The sequence below is a fragment of the Chiloscyllium plagiosum genome, unplaced genomic scaffold, assembly GCF_037043375.1.
Source record: "Chiloscyllium plagiosum isolate Xiang-an unplaced genomic scaffold, Cpla_swu_hap1 HiC_scaffold_20, whole genome shotgun sequence".
In the NCBI taxonomy this organism is placed as follows: domain Eukaryota; kingdom Metazoa; phylum Chordata; class Chondrichthyes; order Orectolobiformes; family Hemiscylliidae; genus Chiloscyllium; species Chiloscyllium plagiosum.
The window spans coordinates 11,537,286-11,551,197 of record NW_028270158.1 but is presented as its reverse complement, the minus strand read 5'-3'; the positions used below and the strand labels follow the sequence as shown (position 1 = coordinate 11,551,197).

The 13,912-nt window shown below is 42.7% G+C and overlaps 1 protein-coding gene across 2 annotated transcripts in view; it reads left to right on the top strand.

Annotated features, from left to right (window-relative positions):
- Positions 1–13,912, top strand: part of clec16a (C-type lectin domain containing 16A) — a 271,578-nt gene that overhangs the window by 110,495 nt on the left and 147,171 nt on the right. For both annotated transcript variants that reach the window (XM_087997666.1, XM_087997667.1), the window contains one exon: positions 412–534. In XM_087997666.1, the coding sequence (XP_087853792.1) occupies positions 412–534 (123 nt within the window). The remainder of the gene's footprint in view (positions 1–411; positions 535–13,912) is intronic.

Here is a 13,912-nt window from a genome sequence, read left to right as displayed (position 1 = left end):
TTCAGATTGACTGTTACATTTCAGAAAATGCAAAGGGGTGTCTATTGATATCCAGGAATACTTTTAATCAATATGGCAGGAAAATAATTCTGTGACAGTTTCCAAACTGTTGAAATCTCAACACAGAGAGGATAGCTCTCACATTGGGCATGCAGAATGAGATTGAAAGTGTGGTCATGGTTTTATACTTATAGACCAAAGAGATTACATGAAGTAGTTACTTTACAATCGGTGACTCTACTCGTTGAGCTATGTATTATTTGTATTTTGGATGTTGAGCTGTCTCCCAAGTCCGAAAAGTGATGGACAAGCAGGACACACACACACAGAAATGTGCTGTCTACCATATTACATAAGGGCAAGCAAGCTTTGTGATTGTTGAAAATACTTTTTGTAACTTAATCTTATTAGGTATAGACCCAGTTTTGTTGGAAAAAATCCAAGTTCCTTCAGAACAAGCTGAGGAGAAGATCTCATACAGTCACGTACTGGCAGAAAGACTAATTAAGATCATGAACCAAGCAACACACGCTGGTAAGAATTTTTTTATATGTAACCACGTATTTGTGTATGGGTATCTGTTTTTATGAGAATTAAAAATCGCATAGCACCACTTTGTAGTCCATCAGGTTTATTTGGAAGTACGAGCTTTCGGAGCACTGCTCCTTCATCAGGTAGCTATGGAGCAGGACCATAAGACAGAATTTTCAGCAAAAGATTACAGAGTCATGCAACTGAAATGATACAGTGAACAAACTTAGATTGCTGTTAAGTCTTTCATCTTTTAGAATGGATTGCAGGTTTCGGTTCATTAATATATATATATATATATGTGTGTGTGTATGTATATCCCAGAACTTCTTTTAAGTCACATTCGCAAGGTAACTTCAGGTTTTTTTAAAAAAAAGTGACTTCTCAGCTCAGGCAATGCTTTAAAGATGTGAGGTTAGATTCTGTCTGTATCTTGAGTCTTGAGTAAACTGGTTCTATTTCCAAAGTAGATTTGCAAAATATTACATGGATTGACTGCCTGCAGGTTGTGCATTTTTTGAGCAAAATAGAATGTACCTACAAATATAATTCTGCAAATGTCACCTTTTTTTTTATAAAACTTTTAAGTTATCTTGAGAATGTGACTTAAAAGATGTCTGGGATTTACATATTAATGAACCAAGACCTGCAGCCCATTCTAAAAGATGAAAGACGTAGCAACAATCTAGGTTTGTTCAATATATCATTTCAGTTGCAAGACACTGCAATCTTTTGCTATAAATTCTGTGTCTTACGGTCCTGTTTCACAACTACCTGATGAAGGAGTGGTGCACTGAAAGCTAGGGCTTCGAAATAAACCTGTTGGACCAAAGTCTGGCGTTGTGATTTTTAACTTTGTCCACTCCAGTCCACTGGGTCCTTCACTCCATTAGAATTATAAGCTGAATACGTGTCACCATTTGTTCGGTGTCATCGTTCATTGTGTTACCATGTCAAAAATCTGCAACTTCCTTTCTAAAATGTGTGTTTACTCTGCATAAACATCAAAGGTTTAAGAAGGCAGCTTACTACCAACCTATCAAGGACAGTTTTCTGTAATTTATATAAATGACTTAGATGTGAACATACGCGATATAGTTAGTAATGGGTGTAGGTTTGCTCGCTGAGCTGTAGGTTTGATATCCAGACAACAGGAGACAACAGCTTCACTTGGAGGTCGCCACTGATGACGTTACCTAGCCAGGTAATGAAACGTCTGGATATCAAACCTACACCCTAAACCTCAACCTGAGCTACAAACCTTGCATATAGTTAGTAAGTATGCAGATGACACCAAAATTAGATGTAGTGGAGAGTGAAGAAGTTTACCTCTGAGTACACCAGGATGTTGTTCAGGTGGGCCAAGGTGTGGCAAATTAAGTTTAATTTAGGTAAATATGAAGTGCTGCGTTTTGCAAATCCGGGCAGGTGTTATACACTTAATGGTAAGGTCCTGGGGAGTGTTGCTGAACAAAGAGATCTTGGAGTGTAGGTTCATAGTTCTTTGAAAGTGGAGTCTCCGGGAGATAGGATAATGAAGATGGCATTTGGTATGCTTTTCTTTATTGGTCAGAGTGTTGAGTACAGGAGTTGGGACATCATGTTGTGTCTGTAAAGGACATTGGTTAGGCCACTGTTGGAATATTGTGTGCAATTCTGGTCTCCCTCCTATAGGAAGGATGTTGTGAAACTTGAAAGGGTTCAGAAAGGAATTACAAGGATGTTGCCAGAATTAGAGGTTTTGAGCTATAGGTAGAGGCTGTGGTGACGTTATAAAGGTTTATACAATCACGAGGGACATGGATAAGGTAAATAGACAAGGCCTTTCCTATGGTGGGGGAGTCCAAAACTAGAGAGCATAGGCTTAGATTTAAAAGGGACCTGAGGGGCAACTTTATCACAGAGGGTGATGCATGTACAAAATGAGCTGCCTGAGGAAGTGGTGGTCCTTGCTAGTGTTGTACCCATTCCATGAAAGAATTTTCAAAAAACGTTTGACATTGGGTGACACGGTGGCTCAGTGGTTAGCACTGCTGCCTCACAGCGCCAGAGACCCGGGTTCAATTCCCGCCTTAGGCAACTGTCTGAGTGGAATTTGCACACTCTCCCCGTGTCTGCGTGGGTTTACTCCGGGTGCTCCGGTTTCCTCCCACAGTCCAAAGATGTGCAGATTAGGTGAATTGGCCATGCTAAATTGCCCGTAGTGTTAGGTGAAGGGGTAAATGTAGAGGAACGGGTCTGGGTGGGGTTGCTCTTTGGAGGGTCGGTATGGACTTGTTGGGCCGAAGGGCCTGTTTCCACACTAAGTAATCTAATCTAATCATTTAAAGTTGCAGTACTCAACAGTGTAGGAAATATAATTGGAATTGACCAATATAAAAAGATTTTGGGAGAGTTTGTGGAAATTAGAGCAGTTCCCAGCATTGTGCTGCGTAGTGTTTTTTTAAATATAGAAACAAATTGTTTCTGGCAGCATCTGTGGAGGTAAATCAGAATTAACGTTTTGGGTCCAGTGACCCTTCCTGTCTTCACTTTTGTGTTCATTACTACAGACATTTGTTGCCGAATTGTTGCAATATTGTTCAGTCACATTTAAACCCTTTTTTAAAGCAGAAAGGAAGAAACTAATTTGTGGTTGAGCATATTGCTTTGAAGCAAAAATGTGTGATTGAAGAATATCAGCTTGAATTCTCAAGGATCTTGCTGAGTCTCTCGAACAAGGCAAGGGCTTTAATGTTATGGATTTCCACAGACAGCCTTTTCCAAAAAAAACATATATCCTGGTGTAAGCAGTTTTATTGCAGAAACATTCTGCATGGGGACGGACTCGTTAGATATCTGTCCTAAGGACAGAGCGTGTGTTGGTTCAGATGTCATTAAAAACGTTATGAAGCCTGGGCCAGGCATCTTAACGAGACAATCATGTAGTAGTGCAGTACAACCAAAAGAGCAAAGGGCGTGCAGTGTGTGTGTGTTTTTTTTTATTGAAAGGTTGCATTGCAGTGGCTTTAATCTGTTAAAACTCTCCATATAGTTTATTTGTTTATTTTTGTGAATGTCAAAGTAAAAGATGTTTGTGCTGGGACTTCTTCAGGCCCAAAAATGAGTGATATTGCACTTGCAATGTTCCTCTGTTTTTCTTTACGGATATTGCCAGTCCTCCTGTGTTCCCCAGCACTTCCTGTTTACATTTCAGTAAAGCCAGTGGTTTGTTGAGTTATGTAAACTAAATAGCACAGTACATGTCTGAGGGAATTGTGATCAAAGTATATTGTGCTTTGTTGGAATTAATCATGTGTCCTATGTCGAGTTTCGGTTGCCAAAAGAATTCACCTGCAGTACAAGAGGTCAGAGTTGGATGAGGAAAGGCTGGCGAGACTTTGTCTGTGGAAAGTGGTGACTGAGAGGAGATCTTGTAGATTGCCACCAAAGTAGTAATTAATTAATGAGGTAATAGAAGTTGAGTCCATTCAAAACGAATTGGGTGCTACAATTAGGAAAAATTATTTCTGTACAGAAGAACTCAAAATGGGTTCTGAAACAAAAACAGAAAATAATGGAAAATCTCAGTAGGTCTAGCAGCATCTGTGGAGCGAAATCAGAGTTAATGTTTCAGGTCCAGTGACCCTATTCTGAAGAAGGGTCATTGGATCTGCAATGTTAACTTGGCTTTCTCTCCACAGATGCTGCCAGACTTGCTGAGGTTTTTCAGCAATTTTGTTTTCTGTTTCAGGTTTCTCGCATCTGCAAGTCATTTGTTTTTGTCAAAATGGATTATATTACCTTTTTCCATCCACAGTCGCCTTCTAGTGGGACACTGATGGGTATCCAAGTTGACAAACTCATATAGTCAGCTATTAGTAAATTTTACATGTTCTTCATGCAGTCTTGAACTGCTGCTACAGAATTTTCTGCATTGGTTAATGTTTTTTAATAGAAGGAAATTTTCTTTAAGTAACACTTTTCATGATCTTGGCATGCTCCAAAGCATTTTACAGAAAACTAAGTAATTTTGAAGTGTATTAAGAGTTGTATAAAGAGAGAACCTCTAAAGATTGTTTCAGTAAACTGCAACATATGATCATTTAAAGTGTTGGGTGCACTCAATTTTAGATTTTATCCCAAAATGCTCCCCATCAGACATTGCGTGGATAAGCAGAAATAGTAATGGAAGTAGATACAAATACAGGGAGGGTGGATCAGTATTGAACTTGCCTCTTTCTGATCTTTGGAAATATGTTTTCAAATGTCCAATATAAGGCTTTTTATAAGAACCCACAGAGATTAGTGTGCAAAACTAAAGTGCATGGGGGGGAGGGGGAGGAGGAGGAGGAGTGCGGGGTTGGGGGGTTGCATGGTGATGTAAAGACATGGATTGAGAACTGTTAGATCGGCAACAGTAGAAATAAACAAGTCAGTTTCCAGTGGCAGCCAGTGACCAGTGGATATTGCAGGGATCAGTGCTTGGACCCCAGCTGTTCACAATATATATTAATGATTTAGATGAGACAGCTAAATTTTAATATCTTCAACTTTTCAGGTGAGACAAAGCTGGGTGAAATGAAAAAGATAGAGATGCTTCAGTTTGATTTGGACAAGCTGAATAATGGGCAAATGCATGGTAGATGAAATATAATGTGGATAATTGTGAGGTTATCCACTTTGGTAGTAAAAGCAGAAGACAGATTATTGTCTGAATGGCATATATATTGGGAAAGGGAGAGGTGCATCAAGACTTGGGTTTCCTTGTACTCCAGTCACTGAAAGTATGCGTGTAGATGCAGCAGAGGTTGAAGAAGGCAGAAAAGAATGCTGTCCTTCATTGAGAGAGGAGTTGAGTACAGGAGCAGGGATGTCTTGCTGCAACTGTACAAAGCCTGGAGTGTTGTATGCAGTTTCAGCCTCCTTATCTGACTAAGGATGTTTTGGCTATGGAAGGAGTGAAAGGCAGTTTTACCATACTGATTCCTGGAATCGAGAGTGTGGCGCTGGAAAAACACAGCAAGTCAGGCAGCATCCGAAGAGCAGGAGAACAGTTTCTGGCATATGCCCGAAACATCGATTCTCCTTCTTGGATGCTGCCAGACCTGCTGTGCTTTAACAGCACCACACTCTTGACTCTAATCTCCAACATCTGCAGTCCACGCTTTCTCCTGATTCCTGAAATGACAGGGCTGACATGTGGAGAGATGTTCCTGCTGACCAGGAATCTAGAATCACAGTCCATGAATACAGGGTAGGCCATTTAGGACTGAGATGAGAAGAAATGTCTTCACCCAGAGAATGGTGAGCCTGTGGCATTCTCTGCCACTAAAAGCAGTTGAAGCTAAAATGTTAAACATTTTCAAGGAGGAGTTAGATATTGTTCTTGGGGTTATCGGGATCAAAGAGTATGGGGAGAAAGCAGGAATAGGATACTCAATTGGATGATGAACTATGATCATGTTCAATGGCAGCATAGGCTCAAAGGGCCGAATGACCTACACCTTCTATTTAGTGTTTGTTAATTTGATGTAGTAAAGGCAAAAACCTTCAAGGCCTAAACGGATGCTGAGGTATACAGACTCCGTTCTATCTTCCTAGATGGATAACATTTGATAAAATTAACTGCTTTGTTATCGGTACTGAGAGTAGCTTTGGTCCCTTATATTGAATGAAATCATATTTCAAGAGAGGCAGGTCAGAGAAGGCTCATTTGGAAGATCTCTGGTATGGAGGGATTGTCTTACGAGCAAAGGCTAAACAGGTTTGAACTCTACTCACTGCAGTTAGAGAGTGAGATGAAAGGGTGGTACGTGAATGGAATGAGCTACCAGAGGAACTGATGGAGGCTGGTACAACTGCAACATTTAAGAGGCATTTGGATGGGTATATGAATAGGAAGGGTTTGGAGGAATATGGGCAGGGTGCTGGCAGGTGGGACTAGATTGGGTTGGGATATCTGGTCGGTGTGGACGGGTTGGACCGAAGGGTCTGTTTCCATGCTGTATATCTCTATGACTCTATCTATAACTCTATCTCATTAAGCCCTATAGAATTCTTAAGGGATTTGACATGGTAAATGCTGAGAGGATGTTTCCCCTCATGGAAGAGTCTAGGACCAGCGGGCATGGTGTCAGAATAAAGAGTTGCCAATTTAAGACAGAGATGAGGTTGTGTCCTTGGAACTCTTTGCCACAGAGAACTGTGGGGGCAGTCCTTGTGTGTATTTAAGGCTGAGGTAGATTCATGATCAGTCGGGGAATTGAGGATAACAGGAAAAGGCAGGGAGGTGGATGTGAGGAGTGTTGGATCAGCCATAATTCTATTGAAGTGGTGGAGCAGGCTTGAGGGGCCCAACAGCCTACTCTTATTCCTATTTCTAATGGTCTTAAGATCTATCCTTCAAAACCAACTTCTTAAACTTGCTGAAATATGATAAAGAGATACCAGCTATAGATGACAGTGATTTGATGGTGGATGCAACCTAACGTGAGAATTAGGTTGTTATTGTGACTGAGATGGGAAATGTCTGTCATGAAGAATAATGTTTTAAATATTCTAGGAGAAATAAATAGATCTTTAAATTATGATGTGGAGATGCTAGAGTTGGACTGTGGCGGACAAGGTCAAAAATCAAACAATATCGGGTTATAGTCCAACAGGTTTATTTGAAACTCTAAGCTTTGAGAGTGCTACTCATTCCTCAGAATGAAAGGGAGGTATAAGACACGGTATTTATAAGCAAAAATTAACAATTGTAAAGCTAGCTGCCCTTGTTGAATCCTTTATCAGTTGGGAGGTAGATTAAACCAGCAGTCTACCTCCCAACTCATTAAAAGATTCAACAAGGGCAGCTAGTTTTAAAGTAATTAATTATTTTGCTTATAAATACTTTGTCTTTACCTCTCAATCATACCACACCTGAGGAAGGAGCGGAGCTCTGAAAGCTTGCAATACAATAAACCTGTTGGACTATAACCTGGCGTTGTTTGATCCTTAAACAATTCTGGAAAGTATTTGTTAGTACAGTTGACATTTTCTAAAGTGTCCTGAGGTTGCTTCTTGTTTTTGCTAAAAGTTGAATGATGGATCCAACATGTACATTTGACAAAACTAATACAAAATCAATGCTAGTAATCCATTTCATAATCATCTATAATGATGAAATCAGTGAAAAGCAGTTGCAATCACTTTATTTTCTCGCTATTGATTAATATATAGAATGTGTTTGTTGCTTCAGAATCATTTTTTTCTACTAGTTGCGTAACCAGGAACTTGTCTTCATTTTTGGCAGTAATTTTCGAAAGCTAAATACTTCATTTGTTCATGGCTGTAGCATGATGGAATGAGGTTTACACATCAGACAGATGAGTGTTATGCAGTACATTTTATTTGTGATTGTGGGTAAATCAGTGTAAACAAATGTAGATCCTTTTAAGCAGTGACATTAGTAACAGTATGACTAAATAATTCCTGACAAACAAAGCATTCAAGAAGTGATGAAATGTAGACTAGATGGGTAGTTAAGCAAAAACTGTATTCTTAAATGTATTAAGAAGCATCGAGAATGAGAATAGTTTTCTCTAATTCCCTGGCATTGGGTCATTAAGCCAATTACATTGGAGCTATGTCTATATTGCTCCTAAAAGCTTTCTTTGGCCAAATGTTTGTGGATATAATGTCAAAGTATCACTAACAATAAATATAAATTACTGTCCAATCAACTCTCATCAAACAATGGATCCATGTTGCTTTGTTTCATTCAAACCTCACATTTAAATGTTTTATTGGGACCAAGCCTCAAGAAAAACCAACCAATGGAATACATTCTTTTTGTCTCACTATTTGGGCATTTTCTTAAAAAAATTGTTGCATGTTAAAATGTTTTTATTTAAATTCAGTCTGTTTATTTAAATCTCTACTATTTCTTATCTTACACTGTTCAATCTTCCCATTGTATAAAAGTAGATCTTAAAAATACTCAGCAAGTCAGGCAGTATCTGGAGCGAGAGAGACAGACTTAATATTTCAGGTTAATGACCCATCATTAGAACTGAGGAAAGAAAGCAACGAAATTGGTTTTGAACAATTGGATGTCGGGAGAGAAAGAAGTAATGTGATGGGATAGAGGGATGAAGAGTTTAAATGACTAGAGGTTTCATTGTACAAAAGCCAGTGGTAATGGGTATAGTAAAGAAACCAAGGATGTGTCTAAGTCTTTGAATGCAAAGTCAAGAAAATTGAACCAGTAAGTTTGAAGCAGAGATTCTAATCCATAGTTGTTGAACTTGGCAGTGAATCCAGAAAGTTGTGGAATACCGAGTTAAAAGATGAGATACATCTCCTGGTATCCCAGATATTGTTAATCATTCCTTTAGTATTTATATACTGGTAAAAGTGTTGTCTTGTACATAATTTTCTATCTTTTGTCACCTCTTCTGGCCCATCTAATCTTAAATTATTGAATCACCACAGTTCCTCGTTTGTTATTATGTCCTTCATTTGTTTTTTAACCATTGTTAATCTAATGGCACATGCTGAAATTTGAGTTTAATTTGAATATTTCTCTGTTTATCCATTTTTGTTAATTTGCACCTTCTGTAAATGTTTCTATTTTCACCAAATCCAACACTGAATTGAATATTTCTGCTTCTGATTCTTCAAACTGTTTGGCCAACTTTTCTAATGAGTTATTTTGAACCAAATTAATTTACTGATTTGAAGATTTTTCTTTCCAATGCAACATATTGGTCATGCTTCAGCTGTACAAGACACTAGTAAAGCCGCACCTGAAGTATTGCGTACAGTTTTGGTCACCGCATTATAGGGAGGATGTGTAAGCTTTGGAAAAGGTTCAGAGGAGATTTACTAAGATGTTGTCTGATATGGAAGGAAGGTCTTACGAGGACAGGGAATTGAGGCTGTTTATGTTAGAGAGAAGAAGGTTGAGAGGTGACTTAATCGAGATGTATAAGATAATCCGAAAGTTAGTTAGGGTGGACAGTGAGAGTCTTTTTCCTCGGATGGTGAAGGCTAACACGAGGCAACGTAGCTTTAAATTGAGGGGTGATAAATTTAGGACAGATATTAGGGCTAGTTTCTTCACTCAGAGTAGTAGGGGTGTGGAATGGTCTGGCTGCAACAGTAGTAGACTCGCTGATGTTAAGCGCATTTAAATGGGCATTGGACATACATATGGATAATAATGGAGTAGTGTAGGTTAGATGGGTAAAAACAATGACTGCAGATGCTGGAAACCAGATTCTGGATTAGTGGTGCTGGAAGAGCACAGCAGTACAGGCAGCATCCAAGGAGCTTCGAAATCGACGTTTCGGGCAAAAGCCCTTCATCAGGAATAAAGGCAGTGAGCCTGAAGTGTGGAGAGATAAGCCAGAGGAGGGTGGGAGTGGGGAGAAAGTAGCATAGAGTACCATGGGTGAGTGGGGGAGGGGATGAAGGTGATAGGTCAGGGAGGAGAGGGTGGAGTGGATAGGTGGAAAAGGAGATAGGCAGGTAGGGCAAGTCCGGACAAGTCATGTGGACAGTGCTGAGCTGGAAGCGTAGAACTAGGGTGAGGTGGGGGAAGGGGAAATGAGGAAACTGTTGAAGTCCACATTGATGCCTTGGGGTTGAAGTGTTCCGAGGAGGAAGATGAGGCGTTCTTCCTCCAGGCGTCTGGTGGTGAGGGGGCGGCAGTGAAGGAGGCCCAGGACCTCCATGTCCTCGGCAGAGTGGGAGGGGGAGTTGAAATGTTGGGCCACGGGGCGGTGTGGTTGATTGGTGCAGGTGTCCCGGAGATGTTCCCTAAAGCGCTCTGCTAGGAGGCGTCCAGTCTCCCCAATGTAGAGGAGACCGCATCGGGAGTAACGGATACAATAAATGATATTAGTGGATGTGCAAGTAAAACTTTGGATGTGGAAAGCTCCTTTGGGGCCTTGGATAGAGGTGAGGGAGGAGGTGTGGGCGCAGGTTTTACAGTTCCTGCGGTGGCAGGGGAAAGTGCCAGGATGGGAGGGTGGGTTGTAGGGGGGCGTGGACCTGACCAGGTAGTCACGGAGGGAAAGGTCTTTGCGGAAGGTGGAAAGGGGTGGAGAGGGTCTGTTTGGAGGTGGCGGAAATATCGGTGGATGATTTGGTTTATGCGAAGGTTGGTAGGGTGGAAGGTGAGTACCAGGGGTGTTCTGTCCTTGTTACGGTTGGAGGGGTGGGGTCTGAGGGCGGAGGTGCAGGATGTAGACGAGATGCGTTGGAGGGCATCTTTAGCCACGTGGGAAGGGAAATTGCGGTCTCTAAAGAAGGAGGCCATCTGGTGTGTTCTGTGGTGGAACTGGTCCTCCTGGGAACAGATCCGGTGGAGGCGGAGAAATTGGGAATACGGGATGGCATTTTTGCAAGAGGTAGGGTGGGAAGAGGTGTAATCCAGGTAGCTGTGGGAGTCGGTGGGTTTGTAAAAAATGTCAGTGTCAAGTCGGTCGTCATTAATGGAGATGGAGAGGTCCAGGAAGGCGAGGGAGGTGTCAGAGATGGTCCAGGTAAATTTAAGGTCAGGGTGGAATGTGTTGGTGAAGTTGATGAATTGCTCAACCTCCTCGCGGGAGCATGAGGTGGCACCAATGCAGTCATCAATGTAACGGAGGAAGAGGTGAGAGATGGGGAGTGTTGGCGGTGAAATTACGGAAGATCAACTGCTCTATGTAGCCAACAAAGAGACAGGCATAGCTGGGGCCCATACGTGTGCCCATGGCTACCCCTTTGGTCTGGAGGAAGTGGGAGGATTCAAAGGAGAAATTGTTAAGGGTGAGGTCCAGTTCGACCAAACGAATGAGAGTGTCAGTGGAAGAGTACTGTTGGAGACGTCTGGAGAGGAAAAAACGGAGGGCCTGGAGGCCCTGGTCATGGCGGATGGAAGTGTAGAGGGATTGGATATCCATGGTGAAGATGAGGCGTGGGGGTCGGGGAAACGGAAGTCTTGGAGGAGGTGGAGGGAGTGGGTGGTGTCTCGAACGTATGTGGGGAGTTCCTGGACTAGAGGGGATAGGACAGTGTCGAGGTAGGTAGAGATGAGTTCAGTGGGGCAGGAGCATGCTGAGACAATGGGACGGCCAGGGTGGTCAGGCTTGTGGATCTTGGGAAGGAGGTAGAACCGGGCAGTGCGGGATTCCCGGACTATGAGTTTGGAAGCTGTGGGTGGGAGATCTCCTGAGGTGATGAGGTTCTGTGGTCTGGGAGATGATGGTTTGGTGATGGGGAGTGGGGTCATGGTCGAGGGGGCAGTAGGAAGAGGTGTCTTCGAGTTGACATTTGGCTTCAGCGGTGTAGAGGTCAGTGCGCCAGACTACCACTGCGCCCCCTTTATCCGCTGGCTTGATGGTGAGGTTGGGATTGGAGGGCTGCGTGTTGTGAGGGTGAGAGGTTGGAGTGGGGGAGGGAGGTAGACAGGTTGAGGCGGTTTATATCCTGGCGGCAGTTGGAAATGAAGAGGTCGAGGGCAGGTAATAGGCCAGCGCGGGGTGTCCAGGTGGATGCAGTGTGTTGGAGGTGGGTGAAGGGGTCCTCGGAAGGTGGGTGGGAGTCCTGATTGTGAACGTAAGCTCAGAGGCGGAGAGGACGGAAGAATTGTTCGACGTCACGGCGTGTATTAAATTCATTGATGCGTGGACGGAGGGGGATGAAGGTGAGTCCTTTGCTGAGGACTGATCATTTGTCCTCAGTGAGGGGGTGGTCTGGGGGGATGGTGAAAACTCAGCAGGGCTGGGAGCTGGGATCTGGTGTGGGTGTCGAGCTGGGAGTGGGGGCAGAATCTGTAACTGGAGTGGGTGTGATGGTGGGGGGAATGGGGGTGGAGTCATGAGCAGGGGTAGTGTTCCCTTTGGGGTTCTGAAGGGTGGGGATACTAACAGTGGGGTCTGTGGGGGGGCATGTCAGCAGAATGCAGGTGAGTGGCGCTGGTGGGGGCGGAAGTGGTGGTGACCACGGCAGTAGGGGTGGCGGAAGTCACTGAGCATGTGGCATTAGCGATGATGTGAAGGGCGGAAGTGATGTCACGTGTGATGCATGAGGAATTGTAAGGGGTGGAAGTGGTTGTGGGAGCGGCCATGATGGGGGCGGAAGTGACATAATCAATCAGCGTGGGGGTGGCCGCTGCATCAGCCGCATGGTTAATGGCGGAATAGATTCCGAGGCCAGGGGAGTCTTCTGGAATGTCTGAGGAGCACTGGTTATGGAGGTGGGTGGATAAAAGTTTGTTGTACTTACAGTTTTTGATGTTTGAGATGGAATTGAAATACTGTTTGTTGAGAGTATGAATTCTCCTGAGGATGTAATAGAGTGGGTCCTTTGCAATTCTGAGAGAGTGTGGCCCTCAGCTGAGGCAGGGCTGGGTGTCAGATTAATTTCACAGGTCAGCGCAACATTGAGGGCCGAAGAGCCTGCACTGCGCTGTTATGTTCTATGTATTTAGACTCTTCGGTATTCTTTTCTAATCTGACATCCTATCTCCGTGTTATAGTTTTGATTTCATAATTATATTAATATATTCATTACAGCCATTTGGCTGATTTCCATTTCACTTCTTAATTAATCTTTATTTCCTTATTGGCCATTGACTAGAAATCCCCTTTTCTAGGCAGAAGATTTGCTTAACGGGTAGACGTCACAAATAGCATTCTAAAATGATTAAATAAATGGGCAAAAGGTGAGGAGGAAATAAATACAATAATTATTATCACAAGAGCAGGAAATATAAAGGAAACTAATACGGCCAAAAGCTGATAGGTCCCTGGGACCTATTAGGTTGTGTCTATAAGACATTGGAGCAGAAATTAAGCCATTCAGCCCATTGAGTCTGCTCCACCATTCAATCATGGCTGATAAGTTTCTCAACCCCATTCTCCCGTTTTCTCTCTCTAACCCTTGATCTCCTTGACAATCAAGAATATCTATCTCCGTCTTAAATATACTCGATTACCTGGACTCCACAGCTTTCTGTGGCAGTGAATTAAAATCCTAATATATCGAAGGGATAGTGGGGTGCACTAGTCATACTGGTGGTAAAGTTTGATAAATCGCCAGTGTAAGACCAGAATTCAAAATGCAAGTATCTAAGTAAGACTAGGCCAGTTAACAGCTGTCATTGAGAAAATATTAGAGACTGTTATAAAAGATCGAATACCTGAAAGTTTACAAATGTATAATATAGCTGAAAATGTGTTGCTGGAAAAGCGCAGCAGGTCAGGCAGCATCCAAGGAACAGGAGAATCGACGTTTCGGGCATAGGCCCTTCTTCAGGAATGAGGAAAGTGTGTCCAGCAAGCTAAGATAAAAGGTAGGGAGGAGGGACTTGGGGGAGGGGCTTTGGAAATGCGATAGGTGGAGGGAGGTCAAGGTGAGGGTGATAGGC